At 39.4% G+C, this 24634-nt stretch overlaps 1 protein-coding gene across 2 annotated transcripts in view; it reads left to right on the top strand.

Annotated features, from left to right (window-relative positions):
• SPATA48 (spermatogenesis associated 48) overlaps positions 1-24634 on the top strand; it is a 66870-nt gene that overhangs the window by 31658 nt on the left and 10578 nt on the right. For both annotated transcript variants that reach the window (XR_009494162.1, XM_002686634.6), the window contains exons 3-7: positions 575-651; positions 3808-3946; positions 5759-5826; positions 19116-19157; positions 20473-20580. Coding sequence is in view for 1 of the 2 variants with exons in the window: in XM_002686634.6 (XP_002686680.1) it covers positions 575-651; positions 3808-3946; positions 5759-5826; positions 19116-19157; positions 20473-20580 (434 nt within the window). In the remaining variant the exon portion in view is untranslated. The remainder of the gene's footprint in view (positions 1-574; positions 652-3807; positions 3947-5758; positions 5827-19115; positions 19158-20472; positions 20581-24634) is intronic.

Below are 24634 nucleotides of genomic sequence, written 5' to 3'. Positions count from 1 at the left end.
GGAAGCCCCTAACTACCACAGAGTTAAAAATAAATAATACAAGATGTCTGGGGAAGCATCAAATATTTTAAAATGAAGTACCACGGCTCTAAATAATTCATGGGTCAAAGAAGAAATCATGGGAGAAATTAGAAAATGTTTTTTTAACCTAAATTATAAATTTGAAAATAAAACTGATAATTTTATATAAAGGAGTTAAAAGTGTTCTAGGAAGAAACAATTCATCTTTTGTGTGTATATAAGAAAATAAGAAAGGTCTAGAATTAATTATATAAATTGCAATCTTAAACTGAGAAAATGATTAAGCCAAAAATCAGGGAGATTAAAAAGATGAGTAGAATAATATATATTTGTAAATTTTAATGTAATCAGTAGCAGTGTGTGTGTGTGTGTGTAAACAATGTAAATTTTCAAGATAATAGAGGACAGTAGGAAAGCATTAAATCTGGTTGATCCAAGAGATGCTTTGAAAGAAGAAAAATGCAGAAAGATGAGAAAAGAAAGAATGATGAATAGAAAACGTTAGCAATTCTTATTTATATCTTATCTTTTTAACATTATTCATCCCTTCTAGGATAATGGAGAACCAGTTTTACAATCAAACAAGAAATATAGTGCAAAAGACTCATTTTACAAGTCCTCTACACAAAAGTAAGCATTTTTTCCCCAATAGAATTTAATTTAAAAATATATTTCTATTTATTTTTTCTTTAATAACACATCTCCTTCCTGTGCACAATATTCAGGGTCCTGCGAGGACTTCAAAGAACTTCAGACACAATTCTTTACTTACTTACATTGATTGCTAAAATAAACAGTTCAACGGAGAAAAACCTACATTTAATAGAAAAATAAAACCAGAACAGAAAGGAAATGGTCAGAGAGAGAGGATGAGATAAGGGTACAGCATCATAGAAAAGGAGAGCAGAGAAGTTTGAAGGAGAGAATCAAAGTATCTGTTATATGTCTATGCCCCAGGCTGAGATTCTCCAGTGAGTACTCACTCTAAAGGGAGATGGACGCTAAACCACAAGCCTAATAGGTAGACAGATCATATCTGAGAAGGTAATAAGTCAATGCAAAAATGAGAAAAAAAAGTAAAACATGATAAGATCAGGAGTGCCTGGAGGTCTGGGTGGGCCTCCTTGCACAGTGAGATTTGAGCAGAAACTTGGAGGAGATGAGGGGATGTGCAGATGTCTGGAGGGACTGTTTTCCAGTCAAAGGGGTTACAGAGTAACAGCCCCATGTCAGACATGTGACTGAGGTGTCTATCAAGGAAGAACAAAGGCCAGGGTCTGCAGCAGAGTAAGGGGGCAGTAGTAGAAGAAGTCAGGAAGTGCCAGAACCCAGATCTCATGGGGCACATTAAGAAACTGTAAATAGTAGGGCACTGGCAGTGAAGTGGCCAGATCGGGTGTGTATATCAACAGTCATGGTGGCTGTTGGATTCAGAGTGGACTGAGTGAGAGAATAAGCTGGCAGACCAGTTAGAAGGCTGCCACTGTCATCTAGGTCAGAGGTAATAGCAGGTAGGAGGAGTTCAGTAGGAAGTTTTAACAGTTATTGGCCTCTGGATACATTTTGAAAGCAGAGCCGACACAATTTCCAGGCTGGAGAGTATGAGTCTGAAAGAAGGAGGCATGGAGAATGATTCCAAGGTTTTAGGTTCTGCAGCCGCATGGACTGAAGCTATTGCTTGTCACAGTGAAGGCAGGTAAGAGAAGGTTTGGAGTGAAAGAAGAGAAGTCACTTTTAGACATGCTGAATATCAGAGTTGCTCATTAGGCATCCTAGTGGATATATCAACTGGGCTGTGGGTCTGCAGTCTGTGGGGAGAGGGCTGGGCTGGAGGAATACATCTGGTTGTCATGATTTATAGGCAGGGATGCCAAGCCACAGCATTGAATGAACCAAAGAAGAGCAGAGCTTGAGTCTTGGCATGTGTACATCAAGGAAAAGGAGAGAAGGAAGCCCGCAAAAGAGACTAAGAGGAGGCAACAGGTAGAGGAGGAAGAAGATGCAGAGATGGCTTTAGGGAGGAGGGGGATGAACTGCTTCACATCATGTGAATATAACGGACCCTTCAGAAGCCAGTAATCGAGATGGGAGTCCTAACTGACCATCAGTGGCTGAGTGACCTCAAGCAAACAAACTCAGTTCTCTAAGCCATAGTTTATTTATGTGTTAATGTTCTTCTTGTCCTGCTGCAGAGACCAAATGAAAAAAAAAAAAGTGTGTAACAGATTACCACAATGTATCAGCTTTAAATCATGCCCATTTATCATCTCACATTTCCATAAGATGAAAGTGCTGGCATGTCTACACTGTGTTCAATGCTCAGGGTTTCTCAGGCTGGAATCAAGACATCAGTGACAGTTGGGTTCTCATCTCCCAGGATCATTTGGATTGTTGGCAGAACTCAGCTCAGTGCAGCTGTGGGACTCACCGGTTTTGTTTAAGGATAACTGAAGAGTGTCTCCTGCTGTTTTCTTGCCTCTTTTAGGGTTCACCTGTTTAGGTTAGAACCACTTAGGATAAGCCACCTTTTGATTCACTCAGATTCAGCTGATTACAGACCTTAATTACATGTGTGCAATCCCTTTTGCTTAAAGCTCAACATTCAGAAAACAAAGATCATGGCATCTGGTCCCATCACTTCATGGGAAATAGACGGGGAAACAGTGGAAACAGTATCAGACTTTAATTTTGGGGGCTCCAAAATCACTGCAGATCGTGACTGCAGCCATGAAATTAAAAGACACTTATTCCTTGGAAGGAAAGTTGTGACCAACCTGCTGCTGCTGCTGCTTCTAAGTCGCTTCAGTCGTGTCCGACTCTGTGCGACCCCATAGACGCCAGCCCACCAGGCTCCCCCGTCCCTGGGATTCTCCAGGCAAGAACACTGGAGTGGGTTGCCATTTCCTTCTCCAATGCATGAAAGTGAAAAGTGAAAGTGAAGTCGTTCAGTCGTGTCCAACTCTTAGCGACCCCATGGATTGCAACCTACCAGGCTCCTCCATCCATGGGATTTTCCAGGCAAGAGTAATGGAGTGGGGTGCCATTGCCTTCTCCGTATGACCAACCTAGACAGCATATTAAAAAGCAGAGACATTACTTTGCAAACAAAGGTCCGTCTAGTCAAGGCTGTGGTTTTTCCAGTGGTCATGTATGGATGTGAGAGTTGGACTGTGAAGAAAGGTGAGCGTCGAAGAATTGATGCTTTTGAACTGTGGTGTTGGAGAAGGCTCTTGAGAGTCCCTTGGACTGCAAGGAGATCCAACCAGTCCATTCTGAAGGAGATCAGCCCTGGGTGTTCTTTGGAAGGAATGATGCTACAGCTGAAACTCCAGTACTTTGGCCACCTCATGCGAAGAGTTGACTCATTGGAAAAGACTCTGATGCTGGGAGGGATTGGGGGCAGGAGGAGAAGGGGACAACAGAGGATGAGATGGCTGGATGGCATCACTGACTCGATGGACGTGAGTCTGAGTGAACTCCGGGAGTTGGTGATGGACAGGGAGGCCTGGCGTGCTGCGATTCATGGGGTCGCAAAGAGTCGGACACGACTGAGCGACTAAACTGAACTGAATCCCTCTTGCCATATAAATTTGCCGTAGAAACTGTCATAGGAGTGGTACCTCTCACAGTCATTTGCTCTGCTCACACTAGTGGTTGTGCACAGTGTGTACACGAGGGGCAGGAGTCTTGAGGGACATCTTCCTACTACAGAATGCGATATTGTTAGCAACCATGCTAGTTGGATATGTATGTTTCACAAAATGTCATTATTTAATAATTTTATAGAGCTTATGAAATGGTTCCTTGGGACAAGATGCTACCACCAAAACTTGATCCAGAAGAAACAACAGTGGAAAAAGCCGCTGACCCTGTTTCACATTGTTTTACACTGAAAAGATATGAAGGATTGCCAGCAATAACACAGGTCAGTGATTAGGGACCTTAATTATTTGTGCACAATCCCTTTTACTTTATAGTTACATTTTTTTGAAATAATGCATTTATTACTGAACCAAACTTTAAAGCACAATAATATTTATTTTATTGTTATGAAAAGAGCAAAGCAAATATATACATTTATGGAACTGAAACTTCCAAAATCATAAGTCATCAATAACCTCAAATGCATTCATACCTATATTGAAACTTTTCAAATTTCATTTAAAGACCACCTCTTTCTCAAAAGTTATTTTCAAATACTGTGTTTACTTTAAAAATTGCAAAAGAAGGAGTAAGTAATGAAGACAGAGATATGATTATGATTCCTCCAGAGAGCCTATGCTGAGAACAGTCCTTAAATCCAGAACTTAGCTCTGCGCTTTTTGAGGCAGAATGGGAAAATCCATGAATCATAAAGCTTTTGTGACAGACATACCCAATTATTGGTAGAGATGTTCATTGTTTTCATTTCTGACATCAAGAACTCATCTTGGGGGGTGGGGGAGTCATCACAGGGATTATTATATCCACATAAAAGCCAGGGTGCTTTCCTTAAAGGATGAATCACTCCATGTTACCACACTGATTAAAACCCATCACCTTCTAGAAGGTAAAACTCATTCTCCTTGCATGGCACATACCCAGGTCTCTGTTATTTGCCCATGACCTCCGTCTTATCCTCAGCTCTCTCCATCTCTTCCTCTAGCTTCTACTCCACCACTGACATCTCACCCTCCACATTGCACATCACATTCTGTGCTGAGCTGCTCTCAAATCTCCGAGTCCACCTGCTGCTTCCTCCAGCCTTGTCTTTTGCAGATAGTGGTCCGTTGCCTTCACCACTGTTTTCTCTGGGCTATATCTCGAGAACCAGTCAGGTATTACTTTAGGCCTCACAGTTGCATGGGATGTCCTTGCTCTGTGCTTGCAAAACACCTTCTGCTTCCCTCGATTCCCTCATCTTTTGGGGGGAAATCTGAGCCCTGGAACCACCTTTCAGAATGAAGTTTTTAATATGTAAAATACACGGGACTATAAAAGAGATCAGCTATGTATTGAAATACAGTTCTAAACATGGACTCCTAAGACTTTCATGAGCTATAGGTTAAGAAGTCTAGATTATCTTGAAACACTTCAGCTTTTACAGTGAAAAAAATGATAATAAGAGGAGAAAATAAAGCATTAGTATAAAATCTCAGCATGTGATTTGCACACAGAAATTAAAACCAATTAAAGGACCAAAAATATGCCTGGATTCCTAACTATTAATATTTTTAAGGCTCTCTCAACTCCTTTAAAATATTTTATACCTTGTGAGAGCTGGTCTTTTATTACATATTCTTTGGTGTTGAACTATACTTGTGTCCAAAGTCCTTCACAGCAGGATGAGATTCAGAGTTCAGGCTCTGGGTGGGAGAGACTACCCTGAGGCTGAGGAGCCAAGAAAGCACCATCTTGAGATGAGAACTCAAGTCAGACCTTTCACAAGGGCTTCAGTCTGGAGGAGGTGGCTAACGAGGCAGAGTCCAGCTCCGGAAAACAGAGTTGACACTGAGGGCCTGAGGGCAAAGCAGAGAGCAGGAGCAGTTCCAGAGCAGCCCCTGAGTGGGTAACGATGCTCCAGCAGTGCCTCCACTAGGTGCCCTGGGCCTGTGCCTGTGATAGGAGGGACTGAGCTTGTGTACTAGGAATTACGGTACTTGAAACTTGCATACCAGAAATAGCAGCAATTGAAATTTAAATACTAGAAATTACAGTCACTTTGCTAAATACTTGTCATTCATTTTGATGATTTTAGATGGTTGGTGGACTCTGGGACAGATTTCAAACAAGATCTTTCTTGGCCCCAGTCAAGCCAGTTAATTTGTAAGTTTTATCTCCTAATGTTCTCATCACTGTCACATATTTATCTTTAATCATTGGATGCTCTAGCCCACAGGTGAGGAGCACATCCTCTGGAGAGTATCCTAGAGGCCCTCAAGCTTCGTCCTTGTGGCTGGAGAGAGAACCCAAACCCCAGTGCGTGTTCCAGCTTTCTCTGGTTTTCCCTTAACCCTTCTTAAAGTGTAGACTATCAAATATACCACAACCACTTAAAAATAAGGAGTGTTTTTATATCATTTGATATGAAGATTTATAGTGTTGTAAAATACCTGGGCTTCAAGGGATTATAAATTATTTTCCATCAACTTTTGTATCTTATAGTTATTTTGTGTTCTGTTAACACTAAAAGCAATGACTTTATTATTAACCGTTCCACAAATATAATTTTATGCGTTTAGTCTAAAAATACTTGGTATTTCTGTCTTTGAAAATGTCACTGTTTTGGGTTTTTTTCTTCTAATTTTAACTCACAATCCAGCCATCACCTGTTTTTATTTTTTTTAATTTAATTTTGAATATTTCCTATATAAAAATGTAAAATAGAAATATGATATAACCTATATATCTACTTCCCAGCTTTAGAAACAAACTATTACTAATACCCAGAACCCACTATGTATTTCTCTCCAAGAAGATGTGCCTTCCTCAGGGATCACATTATTCTGGATTTGATGTTTCATATATTCCTGCACCCTTAAAACATATATGTTATTCTTAACTAAGATATGAAATTATGTTCCATATGTGGAGACTCAGTATAAGTGATATCAGATGTACAGTCATACAGCTTAACGTTTTTGTTCCTCATTGTGTTTGTGAGACCCACACATGCTGGCTTCTCTAGGTATTCACTTTCTCTGACACACAGTCTTCCAGTGAATGGATATACTGCCATTTAGTCATCCATTCTTGTAATTTAATTTTTTGTCTGATTTCTCTTGCAGTTGGAAACAATGTCCCTGCATCTTTATGAAGTATAAAGATATTTCTGGGCTTTGTATATGCATCCTTACATCTATAATTGCTGCATCTAGAGATGTGAACTCCTTTATGTTCTTATCATTGCAGCATTATTCTCCAAATGAGTTTTGCCAGTGGACCAACCATCAACAATGCTTGAGTTCCCACTGCTGCATTCTGTAGCCTGCATTTGGAATTTCCAAATTTTAAACATCTAACTTTAAAAGTATAAAATTGTGCTTCATTATAATTTTAATATTTCACAGTTACTAATATTTTTTTGTAAGTTGTGACTTACTTGCATGCTCATGTGTATAAGTTACCTTTTCATATATTTTGCATCTGGGTTATTTGTCTTTTACTTTTTGATTGTAGAAAGTTTTATGTCTTTATTCTGGATAAAAATCCTTTATTGGTAATATGCGTCAAGATATCTCCTTCTAGTCTGTGACTTTTCTATTTTGTGGTGCCCTTTGCTGAACTGAAGTTTTGAATTTTAATATGACTGAAGTCATCGATATTTCCCTCAGTATATTGTTATTTTCTGTGGAATTTTAAATAGATCTTTCCCTGTCCAGAAGTAATAAGGATATTATCCTTCTTTACTTTTTTCCTAAAACAATTAAAATTTTGCTGTTCACATTTATTTCTTTAAACCTTTTGAAATTGATTCTTACTTATGGCCTGAGCAAGGAACCTATTTCTCAGCAGGACTAGGCAGGTGTCCTGGCCCAGTTTAGTGAGTAGACTGCTGAGTAGTGGCCTGTTGGTTGCAGCCCATTAGTGGAGAGTCACAACCAGAATTTTTGTGAAAATTAAGTAGAATATAAAATATAAGAATGAATCACATGGAACCTTAAAGAGATAGTTTTATTTTGCAACAAATACTGTGGCCAGTTATGAAGAATAGTGTGAGACAGATAATGTATAAGAAAAATACATGTGCCCACAGTGAGATTATCCCATCTTTTGTTCCCTGTAATTTCATCACCTCAGTGGAAGGGTGTTAACCTTGTACATTTAATTTTATATTTACCTAATCCACAATTCGTTGTAAAGCAAAGTATGGGAGATTTTAGCCTTAGCAAAATCAGTAAGTTATTGAAAAATTTAAGTTATGGAAAAATAATATCAAAGTGACATTTTTCAAATATTTTAACAATTTTATCACTTCAATAGAGCCAACATAAATTTCCCTTTATAGAAGGATTTTTTATTATTATAAGAAAAAAGACTAATGAAGTGGAAACATGCAAAATCATAATCAAGTTTAAATGCTGAATCTGAAGTTGCAAATAATGACAATGTTGAGAAAAATAATTGAGTCTCATCAGCAAACAGATTTTATTGAGCCATATTCTAAAAATAATCTGTTAAGTTCTAATAAAGATTATTTAAAAGATGGTTTTAACATGTGTAAAGCACCCCAATAAAAATAATAGATTCTCATGTATAAATTGAATGGTAATAATGTAAATAATAGATTGAAACATTCAAAATTTAAGATCATTTAAACATAACAAGCTGAAATAGTTGATAATCTCACTCAAACATCTTTTAAGAGAATAAAGATATAAATTATGGGTACTATTAATGTTATGTGAGAGCTAATGAAAAAACCTTTTTTTGCAGGAATTCGCTAGAGTTTCAGTTGTTGGGACTAGGTGCTTTCACTGCCGTGGGCCCAGGTTCAATCCCTGATAGGGGAACTAAAATCTCACAAGCCATGTGGCATGGCCAAAAAAGGAAAAGAAAAAAAAAAAGTTTATAAACATTTTTTTTTATTTACATGTCATGTAGTGAAACAGCAAATAGCTCAACCAGTTTCTATGGATCCTTTGCATTTATTGTTTTAATGATGAATCATTTAATGAACTAAAAGCCATATATCTTACCAGTTCTGTCATGTCTCAGAACTCCTGAGGGTTCCACTCACCCTGGAACCTTTATCTAGCAAATGCTGCTCTCGTGAGCAACAAAAATCTATATATGAATGCCCATAACAGCTCTACTCATATCTTCAAAATCTGGAAACAACCAAGATTGCTTTCAAGAGGTGAATGGAAAACATCTAGTAGATGAAGATACTAGAGTAGAGCCATGTAGGGGAATACTATTCAGCAATGAAAGAGAACAAGCACAGCACACAGCTCACAAGTCAATTTTCAATGCATTTTGTTCAGTGAAAGCAGCCAGACCCAAAAGCCTCATACTGCACAATTCCATTTATATGACACTCTAGAAAAGGCAAAACTACCAGGGTGGGAGTGGGTTGGTGGCTGCCAGGAATTGGAGGAGAGGGAAAGAGCTGCAGACAAAGAGCCTGTAAACTAACATTAGGGACATGGGACAGTATGGTTCTGTGGTGCTGGCCACAGGACACTCTGTCACACCCACAGAACTGTATACCACAGAGAGCAAACTTTACTGAACACAAAGAAAGACAGATTGATAGATACCATGATGGTGGGAAAATCTAGATTGGGATGCAGATGGTGACAAGTAAATCTGTGTTACAGACAAATGACATAACTACATTTAAGTGGATGGAGAAAATCAGGAGTGGTCTTAAATTTGAACCTTCATAATCTTGGAAACAGTGTTTGGACCAAAGACTGTAAGATTCAAGACAAAAAGAACTGTATATAAGTGCTATCTATACTCTATTTGGTAAATGTGTTTCTCACCAGAAATGGATTGGCAGTTTTAAAACTTCTTACATGTATGCTAGGTTTGAACAAAAAAGTAGGCCTTTGGTCGATAGCTAGAGTCAGGTTTCATACTGTCAGAGAGAAAAGGTTAAGATGAACCCTGTGGTGCTGTTTAGATTTGGGGACGTTCCAGGAAGCTTACGTTGACAGGCACACCCTCCTTTTGTTGTGCTTCACAGATACTGTGATTTTGCTTTGGATTTTTGGGTTTGTTCTTTTCTTGTTTCGTTTTTTTTTTACAAATTGAAGATTTGTGGGAACCTGGCATCAAGTGAGTCTTTTGGTGCCATTTTTCCAACAGCATTTGCTCACTTCGCATCTCTGTGACACATTTTTGTAATTCTCACAATATTCCAAACATTTTCATTATTATATTTGTAATGGTGATCTGTGATCAGTGATCTCTGTTAATAGTATGTCACGGTCTTCATAGACCGGGACCTGGGGTCTGGAGTCGACGAGAAGAAGGACGCAGGGGACCCAAGTCTCGAGTGAAACAAGGGTACTTTATTTGCAGAAATTCATGCTTATATATCTTCATACAAGGCAGCTTTAGGCAGTAAAAAACAGAGCCAAGCAAATAACAGTCTTCAAGGGGCCAGAAGATATTCCATATCCTGAGTAAGGGGGGCATAACTGAATAGATTACCTTTAAGAAGGGAATCCAAGCAGGTGCTCTTTCTCATGATCTCAGTACTGAGAACTGCGTGCAGCTCTGCTCATTCCTTATCAGTTCCAGGAACTGATAAGGAATAGAGAGTCCTTGAGAAATGGCACACAGAGGAAGAAAATGACATATTGGATCCCTTAAAGTTGAACATCCCCTGACAATTCCCCCTTTTTTATTTCTTCATAATTGGGGATGACTGTAGATACTTTTGTGAAAAAGGCCCTGACCAACTGAGTTTGTTTAGTTTGAACAATTTTAGTTGAAAGGCATCAGTATACTACAAATATAATCACCAGGACAATTATCAGCATTATAGTTCCAGATCCAATACTGTGTGTAATGCTTTGAAACCCTCCTCAAGGGTCCAGCCCAGATAATTGATCCATTAGCTGTTCAGCTAAGGTTTCCAAATTGTTGGAAGAGGGTAGACTCTTAGAGAAGGTTTCAAAGATTTCCTTTTGCAACAAATGTACATTTAAGGAAGTGTTATGATGTATATCTTGCAAATGAAATTTGATTTGTTCCCAATTTTAAGCACTATGGTTGAACTGAACAGGAGAGATACAAAATTAAGTAGAATTCCAATCACATTTTAATAATACTTGATTTTGTAAATCTATTAATTGATCTCCAACCCTTTGGATGGCTGTTTCTAATTCCTGAATTTTATCCTGAACTTCCTCATCTGTCTGAGCCTGAGTGGCCCACATAGTATGAGCATCTTTAGTCCAATTTTGAATAAAGTTTTGTGTTTGAATTGAAGTCTGTAAAGCAATGCTTGCGACAGCAACAGTGGTGCAAATGGCTATTAACCCCAAAAGGCCAAGAATTAACCATCCAATGAATCGCTTAGATCATCAGAGTAATTTAGTGAGTAACTGGGAGGCAAGTCCTGCCATGGGACTCTCTTCCCAGGGTCGATGGAGATCTACTGGCAACCACAGACTACATCGAGATCGAAGAATCAAAAGGGATTTGTTTTTTAGAGAAATAGAGGAATTAAGACAAGCATGCAATTTGCAATCTATACAAGTCACAGAATGTAAAATCTTATTAAATTGTAAGTTCCCTCTGGCTATAACAAAAGGAAGGGGAACACAAGCTTGTATAAAATATGAATGATTATAATGGAAGGAATGGTTACTATGACTATGACTGGTCCCTGTGAAATATCCAGTCCAAGTTCCAAGTTTTTCAGTGCTCATAGCAAGTTTCCAGATGCCCCATTATTCAGGTCCAATCCGTTTATTTAGGACAATTTGAGGGCGAGGAGGTGCCATTCCACCATCAAGCCAGCCAAGGAGTCCTTTGTCATGGAAGTGTTCCATTGAACTGTTGGTAACCTTCCATGCTCCTTGAGTAACATAATCACACATAGTACTATTAATACCATCTGAGCAGTTAGATAACCACATACCATCGGGTCCCCAATCAACAATGGTGTAATTGGCCACAAACATTAATTTTCCTGATTTAGCTTGACATTTATCCCAATAAACAGGAATATATTTAAAGTCCTTATAAGTAAACCCCTTACATTCCCACATTTGTCCTTTTCCTAGAGTTTTGGTAGTATCGACATGGTTCTCATAAAAAGACAGGGCAGCAAACAGTCCAAGCAATGTGTGGAAGTTCCTTTTTGGAGGCAGGACAAAAGCCCACGTTTGTCGACTAACATTAATACATAATTCTGCTGGGCCCATGCATAAAGGAAGGATTTCATAGCCTAGAGAAATGTTATGAGTCTTCCTTCATCCTCAGGATGAGTGGGCCCCTCTAAGCTCCAAGGAGGAGGCATATGTACTGAGTCATTAGTGGATATGACCGGTCCTATATCTGTCCATTCTACAACCTGCAATAAAGGGAGGTTAAGTATATAAGCCCAATAAGTGTGATTAATCAAGTCAGCCTGAGCGGGGGAAGCAAAAGCAAGCAAAGCAAGCATAGCAACAAAAATATTTTCAGGATTCTGAGGCATTCCCTGTTGAGAAACCACATTTTCAGCTTGATTATTAAGGGTTTTTTATCTTTCCCCAAGTAGGGAGATCATAAGGTGGATGACGTCAAGTGCGGCCTTTCTTGGAAATTTTTAAAGCTGCCATGGCTTGTGCTGGAATCTCCTCCTCCTGGGGATTTCTTCTCTATCTTGAACGCCAGTGGCTCCCCGGGGGTGGATCTTCCGAAGAGGGAGCCAGCTGATTTCATTGGAGCCATCTGAAGAAATACAAGCATACCCCTTCCCCTGTAATATTAATTTTCCAGATTTCCATTGTTTACTCAACCCGTCTTGATACCAAATGGGCAGAGGAAGGGAGGTGTCCTTCAATGCCTCAAAATGTTTTTCTACTTTTGTCAAAATAGCTCCTTGTGGTAAGTTTAAAAAATTTAAAACAAATAAAGCTGTATTAACAATAGTTATAGGATTAAAGAATATATTGCATTGGGATCTAGTAAAGTCCGGTCTGGATAAGGAAGATAGAAGTGTTCCTGTGTATTCCCCCTTTTTTAATTTTTTTATTTGTAGTTTCAGTGTGTAGTGTGCTCGTTCAACTATGCCCTGTGCTTGTGGATTATAAGGAATGCCTGTAGTATGTGTAATAGAAAATGATTGTAAAGATTGTTTGAATTGCCTAGAAATACAGGCAGCGCCATTGTCTGTTTTTATAGAACTAGGTGTTCCTATTATTGCAAAGCAAGCTAACAGGTGTGTTATAACATGTCATGTAGCTTCACCTCAGAGAGGTGTGGCCCATATAAAAGAAGAATTTGTATCGATTGAGACATGTAAGAAGGATGAGGAAGAAAGTTGAGGGCAATGAGTTACATCCATTTGCCATAGTTCATTGGGTTGTAATCCTCGAGGATTGAGGCCTTGTGCAATGGGTCAAAGACGTACGGGCTACAAGTAGAGGGATCATTAATGATTTCTTTAGCATGTCAGTATGGAATTTTCCAAATTTGATGTAATGAGCCAGCGTTATTGTGTAATAGAACATGCTACTCTTCAGGAGTAGCAAAAGAGACAAGTTTACCAGCTTGTTCATTGCCATGAGCCATAGGGCCAGGAAGACAACAATGTGCTCGGATATGGGTAATAGAAATGGGGGAAGTGTGGTTCCTAATAATAGATTATAGTTCAAGGAAAAGTTGTTGGATAATAGATTGATTCAAATTTATGGTAGAAGTTTCTATATAAGGAGTCAGAAACTATATTAATAGGATAAGAATGTAGGTGAATAACCTGAATGAGAGCATATAATTGTTGAGCAGAGTGAAATTTCGTATAAAAGACTTTATATTCTTTGAGAGACCAGAATTAGGCTTTGGCGTTTTTAGTCCCATCTATATAGAAAACATCACCTTGAGGCATAGGTTGTGATGTGACAAGGCGAGAGATAAATTCAGTATTTTTGAAGAAATTCCAGTGTTTGTTAGAAGGATAGTGAAATGAAATTTCTCCAAAATATTCCCGAAAGGCTATTTGGAAATCGGTAGAAATTTATAATGCATTCTCGAATGGAGATTTATTAATAGGTACTACAGTTTTATGAGGATCAGAGCCAATTAGAGTCTTAGCTCTGTTTCTTCCATTGATAATGATTACAGTGATCAAATCAAGATTGGGTGTAAGTGACCTTGTCCCTCTAAAATGGGTATAGATCCATTCTATCCGGTATTATTGTTGGGTAAGAAGTCCTGTGGGAGAATGGAGAGAGGGGAGTATAAATAACTCTAGAAGTAAATCAAGTCTAATACGAGTAAGAAACTGCTTTTGCAATTTATTTTGTACTAAACAGAGTTCCTCTTGTGCCTCTTGTAAAAGTGAATGAGGGCTATTTAAATCTGGATCTCCTTTTAAAGTGTTAAATAAATTAGTTGATAATTTGCAATGCCTAAAGAGTGTCTAATCCAATTTATATCGCCTAAAAGTTTTTTTAAATCATTCAAGGTGATAATTTATCAATACGAATCTGTATTAGTTGGGGAGTAATATGTTGTCTATTAACAACAAATCTTAAGTAATAGTAAGGTGTAGATGTTTGAATCTTTTCAGGGGCAATGATTAATCCAGAAGCTTTAAAGCATTGTTGAGCTATGTCAAACATCTGCTGAGTTTATAAAACAGATGGAGCTGAAAACAATATATCATCCATATAATGAATAACAAGAAAGTCAGGAAATTGTTTTCTCACAGGTTCAAGGACTTTGGCTACATAATACTGACACATGGTGGGAGAAGTCATCATTCCTTGAGCCAGCACAGTCCATTGATATTGTTTATGAGGCCCGATATGATTAGGATAAGGAAGAGAGAAAGCAAATCTCTCTCGGTCTAGAGGGTGTAAAGGTATAGTAAAAAAGCAGTCTTGTAAATCTATAATAATAATATGCCAGTTTTGAGGAGTAGTGGTAGGTGATGGAATTCCTGATTGCAACGCACCCATAGGTTTCATAGATGTATTAACTTTTCGAAGATCTGTTAAGAGATGCCATTTGCCAGATTTCTTTTTTTTACAAAAATGGGAGAATTCCAAGGGGAACAAGATTCCTCAATATGTTTAAATTTCAATTGTGTATCTATAAGTTCCTTAGCAGCCTCTAATTTCTCTTTTACAAGGGGCCACTGCTCTGTCCCAATAGGCTCGTCATTTTTCCAAGTTATTTTAATAATTGTATGTTTATTAAATGAGCAGTGGCCCCTAGGAAAAATGTGGATTATATATTTGAGTTTGCCATTGCATAAGTAAATCTCTTCCTATTGAGGGGTGCATCTATCACATAAGGTCATGTTGCAGGCTGGCCTTCTGATCCCTCACATGGATATATTTGGGCATTTTGATAAACCTCTTGTACTTTGGTTTGAGAAACTCCTGCAATTTGGCAAGAAATTCTCTGTATAGGCCAAGATTTGGGCCATAAATGTTTGGAAATAATAGTAATATCGGATCCAGTATCAAGAAGACCAGAAAATATTTTGCCATTAATTTTGATATGTATATTTGGTCATGCATATTCAGATACTATTGATGTCCATAAGGATTGCTTTTGATCTGTACTACCAAATCTACCTGTCCGTATACCATTAGAGGAGTTAATAGAAATGTAAGGTAAAAGAAGTAATTGGGCAATTTTGTCCCCCTTTTTGAATTGCCATAGTATCTGAGATGACATGATAATTTGAATTTCTCCCTTATATTCTGAATCAATTATTCCAGGGTGAACAGTAATTCCCTTAAAAGTCAGACTAGATCGGCCAAGTATAAGGCCAAAGGTTTGTGGGGGTAGGGGTCCATAAGGTCCGGTCGGTATTCTAGAAGGGACTGCTTGAGGAAAAAGGATAAAATCATTTAGAGCTGGTATATCGACTGCCGGATGTTGAGGGTTTGAGGGAAAAGATGGAGTTTGCCCCTGGTTTTTGTTGATGGGGACCCGGGGAGTCCCCATCTTTGAGTTTTCTGAAATAGGATTTCCCTCAACATCATATTTAGATTGACATTCTTTAGCGTAGTGTACCCCCTTACAACAGCGAGGGCAGACTCCTGGCGGTTTTTTAACAGTTTTAACTTTTTCTGTGCGTTTTTTAGGGCAATCCTTTTTTAAATGGCTCTTATCCCCACAAACAAAACATCCTTCATATCCCTTTTTAAAGGCAGCAGCCATTGCTTCAGCTAACATTTGCATTTTCTGAGTTTCTGATCCTAAGTTGCGACAAGCCTTCAAATAATCAATATTCCTGGACTCATGAATCGGAGTGATGGCTCTCTGACACTTCTGATTCGTATTCTTATATGCAAGCAGTTTTTCTAACTGCACTCTGACTTCCTCTCCGACAACACTACGGGAGATAGCAACTCCCAGTCTAGCTAAAAAACCAGCATAGGCTTCATTAGGCCCTTGTAATATCTTTGTGTAGCTACCTTTAGGTTCCCCTTGAGGAGTAATTCGATCCCAAGCTTCAAGGGCAACTTCTTTCAATTGCTCATGCAACAAAGGAGGGCATTGTATCTGAGCTTCCACTGAATCAAATTGCCTCATACCGGTTAACATTTCAAAAGTAATTTGGTTTTGGGGAGTGCCAGCTCTAGCATTAGAATTGGCACGGTCTCGGACCACATCATGAAACCACATTATCCATTGAAGATATTCTCCTGGTTTAAGAAGAGCTTTTATCAAAATTAACCAATCATAAGGAATAAAATTTCCAATAGAAGATGCCATAGCGTTTAGAAAAAGGTGAATGAGGGCCATACATAGTTACAGCCTTTTTCATTTGTTGCATGTGAGAAAAATCAATGCCTTCATATTGAGGTATTAGTTGTCCTTGAGCATTAACATTTCTTAACACAGGAAGGGCAAAAAGGTCATTGGCCTCAGAGACTTGAGATTGCAAAGCCAGTAAATCAGAAGGCCTACGTCATGAAGGAGAATGAGTGGATCATCCGTTTTCATAAATATGAGTGCGTGTTAGGGGTTTATCATTGTCATCAAAAAACATATTGTTGGCTTTAGTGTCAAAGAGAGCATCAGAAGAAGCATTATCAGATTCATTTTGTCCTCGAATCCAGGGGACCTTCGGTTCCATGCCCGTTACAAGAGGAGGAGGAGCGCATGGGACAGCTGGAGCCGGGATGGTGGGAAAGTTCTGAAACGTTTTATGTTGCTCCAACTGGGCCTTTTGTAAAGTCTCATCATCTAATTCATATTCATATAATGAGCATTCTGCTTGTTGACGAATATCAGGGGGGCTAGAGTTGCCTTGAAATGGCAAGATCACGGCTTTAATGAGGGCCCATAAGGGCCAGAAATCTATTGGAATATTTTTTCCCTGTCTTGTGGCTCATTCAACATTCTCTTTAGCCCACTTACAAATTTCTAAATTGAAACTGCCTTCATCAGGGAACCAGGGATTATATTCAACCACTGTTTGAAGACAAGCCTCTATCCGTTGACATGAAACCAAAAGTCCCTGAACCTTAAATAAATGCTGAAGTAAAGTAGAAAGTGGTGGGGCTTTCCACCCGTTTGTCCCATAACCCTGCACTTACTGACCTCCGTAGGTTCTAATAGTCATTCCATCCGCTGACCAAGGGCGTTCACCACGTCCGTTTGGGCGCCAATTGTCACACTGTTCGTAGACCGGGACCTGGGGACTGGAGTCGACGAGAAGGACACAGGGGACCCAAGTCTTGAGTGAAACAAGGGTACTTTATTTGCAGAAATGCATGCTTATATATCTTCATACAAGGCAGCTTTAGGCAGTAAAAAAATTTGAGCAAAAACAGAGCCAAGAAAATAACAATCTTCAAAGGGCCAGAAAACATTCCATATCCTGAGTAAGACGGGCATAACTGAATAGATTACCTTTAAGTAAAAGGTTACGGAAGGGAGTCACTGAAAGGAATCCAAGCAGGTGCTCTTTCTCATGATCTCAGTCCTGAGAACTGCATGCAGCTCTGCTCGCTCCTGTTTTTCAGAAACTGATAAGGAATAGAGAGTCCTTGAGAAACGGCACACAAAGGAAGAAAAGGACAAATTGGATCCCTTAAAGTTGAATGTCCCCTGACAATAGTACGATAATTTTACAACTCGCTAAAGGCTCAGAGTATGGTGAACATTTTTTAGCAGTTAAGTATTTTTAAATTAACATATTGATTTTAGGCATAATACCATTGTACACTTAATAGACTACAGTATAGTATAAACATAATTGTTATAGGCACTGGGAAATCAAAATATTGGTGTAACTCACTTTACTGGTGGTATTCATTTGCTTTTATTGCTGTGATCTATTACCAAGCTCTTAATATCTCTGTTGTATCCCTTTATTTTAATACATATATATATGTGTGTGTGTGTGTGTGTGTGTGTGTGTGTGTGTGTGTGCAGGTATATATAAGTATACATATATATATACATTTAGAAATATATGTAGACATGTAGGTACACAGGCTTCCCTGGTGGCTCAGACAGTAAAGAATATGCCTGCAATGCAGGAGACATGAGTTTGATCCTTGGGTGGGGAATATTCCCTGGGGAAGGGAATGGCTTCCCACTCCAGTATTCTTGCCTAGAGTTAGGGCAGGGTACAGTTCATGGGGTCGCAAAGAGTTGGACATGACTAAATAGCTAGCACTATCACTTCCTTTTCAGGCACACACGGGTTCGTATACACTCATACATACATTTGAAGCATATCCAGCTCCAAAATGTTGGTTTAAAATGCCCTTCTCCAATAGAAGACATTGTAAGATCCTTGGAGAAATGGCTAATTCTGGGGTTGGAGCAGGGAAAGTACAAAATAAACCCTAAGCTCCCTGAAGTGCCCTAGGTAACTGTAGTCTTGTCTGAGACACCAAACTTCTTTGGGCCACGGAGGCTTTCTCTCCACCATGGAGGGTTACACCCAAGGCTCAGTCAACTCAAATGTCTGCCTTCTTTGTGTCTCTTTACAATCCCATGGACTGTAGCCTGCCAGGCTCCTCTGTCCCTGGAATTCTCCAGGCAAGAATCCTGGAGTGGGTTGTCATTCCCTTCTCCAGGAGATCTTCCCAACCCAGAGATTGAAGCCGGGCCTCCTGCGTTGCAGGCCGATTGTTTACCATCTGAGTCACCAGAGAAGCCCCTAAGAAAACTAGAGGTCAACTTTGCCAATGTAATCATTGAGGATGAAAACAGCAAAGAAAAACTAGGAGAAGAGGCTTTGGAACTAAATCATAGGAGTCAGCAAGGATTTACTCGTCCTTGGCTGTTCTGTGTTTGCTTTTCATCACTTAAAGCTACATTTTCAAGTCTCTTCTGTTTAAAATTACAAACTTTTGGAAGCATATTCTTTTGAGATATATCTGAAGACTTAGTAAGAGAAGTACTCTGGCAACCTAATTTTTCTTAACATCAGTAACTCAGTCGCCCATATTTTCTTTTTTTCTAAGTGTGAGTCCAAGTTCCAGAAGCAAATACATTCCTCTCTATACGTAAGTAACATTTCTTAATGTTTTAAAAGTTACTAGATTTACATCTGTATTGTTACTTTCAGCTCAGTCACGTTTGTAACTCACTCTTTAAAACAACATACGCTTTCTAGCAGATTTGTAATGTTTTCCTAGCATGGTGCCTGTCAACAGTTTCATCAAAAATGTGTTAAAGATTTTGATAAAAGAAATAAAGCGTTAGCATTTTTTTCAGTTTTCCCAAATTGGTTATTTTATGAAGTAAAATACCTTGGATACTGCTCATATTAGGTGTTGTCAACCAGAAAGACTTTTACAGTTGACGTGGAAGCTGTAATGGGCTCACATGCTGAAGGGCAGGAAATGCGACCTCTCGCTTTTCTAAATTTAAATTTGACTTCCCGTGGGTGGCACAGAAGTGCGTCACCCTCCACTCGGGTCTTCTGTGCTTTATACTGGAGAAACACCTTGTGTTTTAGAAGTCTTGGGGTGTTGGCACAGCCCGGCACAGACTGGGGCTGATAACAGCAGACGTTTATTTCCTGCAGTTCTGCAGTCTTGACTTCGGGGATGGCCCAGGAATGGCCCTGGTCACACATTTGTGTCCACAGGAGGTATAGGGAATGAGGGGCTTGTGGGATCCCTTTTATAAGGACACTAATGACTCAAGTACCTCCCGCCTCCTGATACCATCACCTTTGGGTGTTAGTATTGCAGCATGTACGTTTCGTTGGGGGGACATACACATTCAGATCACAGTAACTTGGAACAAAGAAAATGCAAGAAGTGGAAGAATCTGGGCCTTTCATCTTTACCCCCGCTCCCCCCGTTACTCTAGCCTCTTCTGCTCCCCAGCTAAGTTGACTCCTTTTTCTCTGAGTGGCCCCAGAAATGCCTCCAGGACACCCTCTCACTTCCTCTGATGGATTGGGCCTTCTCTCAGGCCCGGAGGCACACTGCTGGTTTCCCAGAACCCCAGGCCTGTTTCCATCTCCACAGAAGCCTCCTCCACTCTGGGACACCACTCCTGCCCGCCCCAGGCCATCTCCAGGCTCCAGGGAAGGACTTGGCTCATGGCTTTAGACAGCCTACTTCTTTGCTCAGTAACACAGGCCAGCTGTTACTCACTCTGGCCCAAACTGAAGATCAATTCTTACTCTAAAAACGAAAATCTCCTTACTTTATTTTTTAGGGCAAATTGTTCCATCACCGTGGTTAATGTATTACATTTTGAATTTTGATCTGTTTTGGAAAAATTTCCTTTGCAAGTTAGGATATGTTCACCTATGTTTTCTATGTTTCTAATAAAAACTATAAAAAAGTATTTTCATCCCAACAGTGGTTGCGTTCAGTCTACAAATGCTGATGACATTGACAACCCCTGTGGAGACATCACATCTCTTGCCAAGCCTCGTAGCTCTGAAATCCTTTATACAAACTCAAGTCGGTGAGTTCCACCTGTGATTATGCCTCTTACGTTATTATTAAGGAAGAAATGTGGTCATTAAGGCTTTGCAGTGAATGAAGCAATAGAAAAATGGCCTTGAATAAACAAGTTCCTACTGAATAGTGCAGGGAACTATATTCAGTGTCTTGTGATAAATTCATAATGGAAAAGAATATAAAAAAGAATGTGTATATAACTGAGTCACTTTGCCATATAGCAGAAATTGGAACAACATTCTAAATCAACTGTACTTCAATAATTAAAAAAACAGAAAATGGCCTGGTACTGACCACAACTTAAGAAGAAACATATTGTTTCCTGAAAGAACTATAGTTTCTCACAAAGGAGATTACAGTTTTGAACACTGACTAACCTGGGTTTACCTCCAATGTTGTATGAATATGTGTGTGTGTGTGTGTGTGTGTGTGTGTGTGTGTGTGTGTGTATTTGCTTTCACCCATGGAAATACTGAAGCTCAGAAATTGCTTCATTAGGATAATTCACAAGACACACTACAATAAGCCGATGTTCTGTGTGGTTTTTTTAAAAAATGTGTTGAAGTAGATTTACAATGTTGTGTTAGTCTCTGCTGTATGGCAAGTGAATCAGTTACACATATATATATATATTCCACTCTTTTTTAGATTCTTTTCCCATATAGATCATTACAGAGTGTTGAGTAGAGTTCCCTGTGCTATTCAGCAGGGATTATGTTAGTTATATATTAGTTATATACTTCATATATAGTCATGTCTGTACAAGGGCTTCCCAGGTAGCTCAACAGTAAAAGAATCTACCTGCCAAGCCGGAGACTCAAGTTCAATCCCTGGGTCAGGAAGTTCCCCTGGAGGAGGGCATGGCAACCCACTCCAGTGTTCTTGCCTGGGAAATCCCATGGACAGAGGAGCCCAGCAGGCTATAGTCCCCTGGGGTTGCAAAGAATTGGACAGAAGCAGCGACCAAACAACAGCAAAACAGTATGTGTATGTCAATCCCAGTCTGCTGTTTATCTCTCCCAACCCTTATTCCCCAGTAACCATAAGTTTGTTTTCTGTGTCTATGACTCGTTTGTTTTGTAAGTAAGTTCATTGGCAGCATTTTTGTCTAGATTCCACGTGTAAGTGATAGCATATGGCGTTTGTCTTTGTCTTCACTCAGTATGACAATCTGTATGTCCATGCATGTTGATGCAAATGGCATTATGTTGTTCTTTTTCTGGCTGAGTAGTATTCTGTGATAATCATGGACCAAATCTTCTGTATTAGGCCCTGAGCTGTTGCACATCACTGCTGGTACACCTTCAGTTTCTGTGACGACTGGAAGGCTTGCAGGAGAGTGTAAGCCTGTAGCGTGAATCACCAACAGTATTTTAAATGTCAGTTGCTCTATTTTTTTTTTAAACATCCGTTTTGCCAAAATAACAAACCAGCTCAGTTTCACATTGGCTGTCCTTCATACCTGCTCTACATCCCCTAATAATTTTGAATTTTCATGTGTTACACATTCTGACACCCTAATTCTTTTGACTACTTGACCAAAGTAAACTATCTTTCAAAAGTAACTTTGGTTTTAAATTATATTTCTATAACTTAATGCATTGAAGAAATAAATGAGTTGTTATATTTCAACCAGTAAGAAATAAAGGAAGAAAAGAAGAGAGAGTACATAAAGTATCCCAGGTACTGTACCAAACACTTGGCCCTCACGTAGCTTACAAGCCTGCAGGGCCGGTAAGCTCCACACCCCAATAATGATAGTATAAGGCAGGATGGAGTGAGGCTCCTGAGAAGCAAGTTTAGTGTTCTTGATCTTGGTTGTACAGAGAGGTCACTTTTATCCACAAGCCTTGAAGGCTGTGATGTTTTAGCTAAGTCCTAAGAAAGGATTTGTCTCTTATGATTCTTGCCTAATTTCTGCAGGGAAAGGATTGCTATTAAAAGTAGAGATTGTAAAAAAAAAAGAGTTTAAGAGTGAACACAAGGATAAACTCAATTGAAAACCTTCTGGCATCAAATTTTCTAGTATTTTTCCTTTGAAATATACATTTGAATTTTGAAGTGTTTTATGAAACATTCTTGCTGAAGAGTAGAATGTATTCTTCTGGATCACTCTTCAAGGAGAGTAAAGAGCAGTCTGGCAGCATTTTAAAAATTTGATGTATAACATACTGTTTAACTTGAGTAAATTTGGGAGCATGCCCTTCTACCTCATCTTGATGTTAGTGTTTTTAAGAAAAGGAAATTTGAGCGGATCATGTAGAATTGGACATTAACTGTACTTACTTAAATTGGGCACTAGAGGGCATCCAAGGTTGCAAAGTTTCTTCTTTGGATGAGGTTTCAATTTTTAATAGAATTTTAATGGAGCATAGGTGGTTAGTGGTAGAGTTCTTACCTGCCCCACGGGAGGCCGGCGTTGGATTTCCCACCCATGCAGCTGCAGCGTCCCCTTTAAGGATTCCCTGGTGGCTCAGACAGAAAAGAATCTGCCTGCAATGCAGAAGACCTGGCTTTGATTCCTGGGTCATCAGGAAGATCCCCTGGAGAACTGAACGGCTACCAACTCCAGTATTCTTGCCTGGAGAATTGCATGGACAGAGGAACCTGATGGGCTATGGTCCATGGTGTCACAAAGAGTCGGACGTGACTGAGCAACTAACACTTTCATTCACTGTAACTTTTTAACACAGGAAAAGACTTTCTGTTTTTATTATAAGATATAGATACAAAATATGTAGTGTCACATTTAAAATATAAAGCAAAATAACAAGGAAATGCCTATGTCCCAGGCCTAGCTAAGGAAATAGTATTTTATTCACATCTCTTACGCTGCCTGTATACCCCTTACAACCTCGTCTCCTGAGTTTCCTTCCCCAACCCAGAAGTCATCGCATCAGTCTTCGTGCTTATCCTCTGCTTGCTTTGCTTGGTAGCTTTGCTACATATACTTGAACCTCTAAACAAAATGCTGTGTTGTTTCCTCAGTACCACACTGAGCCAAGTACAGAAGACGCATGCAATGTGATGTCATCTGCGTGAGGTCCAAACCCCAGAAACACATAAACTTACTTTGTGCCCAGTAGAATACCATCCTCCTCGAAAGCAAAAATGACTCTTCCTTGGTTTTCTCACCTTAAACTTTCCTAAAGGGAAACGTCTTTATGAGATCATCTTTAAGGATTTCCTCATAACCCATGACACTTAGGCCAGGAACACTGCCTGCCCCGCCCTTTCAGTGGAAGCCGCATTTCAGACAGAGTCAAGGCTACAGACTCTTGGGTTCAGTGGTTGGAATCACCAGTTTCCCCAAAAGGTGAATGCTTTCGAATGTTCCTTATTCATTGATTTTGTATTCTGGGCACCAAATCATTTGACATGCCCAGTGTATTGGTGGTGATTATGCTAATGGTTTTAAAATTAACTTTTAAAATTGTAGAATGGAATCTGATCATTATAGAAAAAAGTACAGAAAAAAATTAATGATAATAAAAATATAACTAAACTGTCACATAAAAACATAGCTGTTATGAAGATTTTGGCATATTTCCATCTGTCATCTGCATCCTTCATCTTCCTTGTATTTATACAGCTATGATGATGCTACATATGTAATTTTTACTGCATTCACTTTATAGCATCATCATGGGCACATGTTATTATGAACTCATCATAGTATTTTATTTGTGTAGACCATAATTTTTTTTATTTTTATAGATGTACTGTCATTGACTTCCAGGGGGCTTCCCTGGTAGCTCAGCCAGTAAAGAATCTGCCTGCAGTGCTGGAGACCCCAGTTTGATTCCTGAGTCGGGAAGATCCCCTGGAAAAGGGATAGGCTACCCATTCCAGTATTCTTGGGCTTCCCTGGTGGTTCAGATGGTAAAGAATCCTCCTGCAGTGTGGGAGACCTGGGTTCGATCCCTGGGTTGGGAAGATTCCCCGGAGAAGGGCATGGCAACCCACTCCAGTATTCTTGCCTGGAGAATCCCAAAGGACATAGGCGCTTTATGGGCTATAGTCCATGGGGTCTCAAAGAGCTGGACATGACTGAGCAA

Source organism: Bos taurus, chromosome 4, assembly GCF_002263795.3.
Source record: "Bos taurus isolate L1 Dominette 01449 registration number 42190680 breed Hereford chromosome 4, ARS-UCD2.0, whole genome shotgun sequence".
In the NCBI taxonomy this organism is placed as follows: domain Eukaryota; kingdom Metazoa; phylum Chordata; class Mammalia; order Artiodactyla; family Bovidae; genus Bos; species Bos taurus.
The sequence above is the reverse complement of the archived record's forward strand: the minus strand, read 5'-3'. Positions and strand labels throughout refer to the sequence as shown.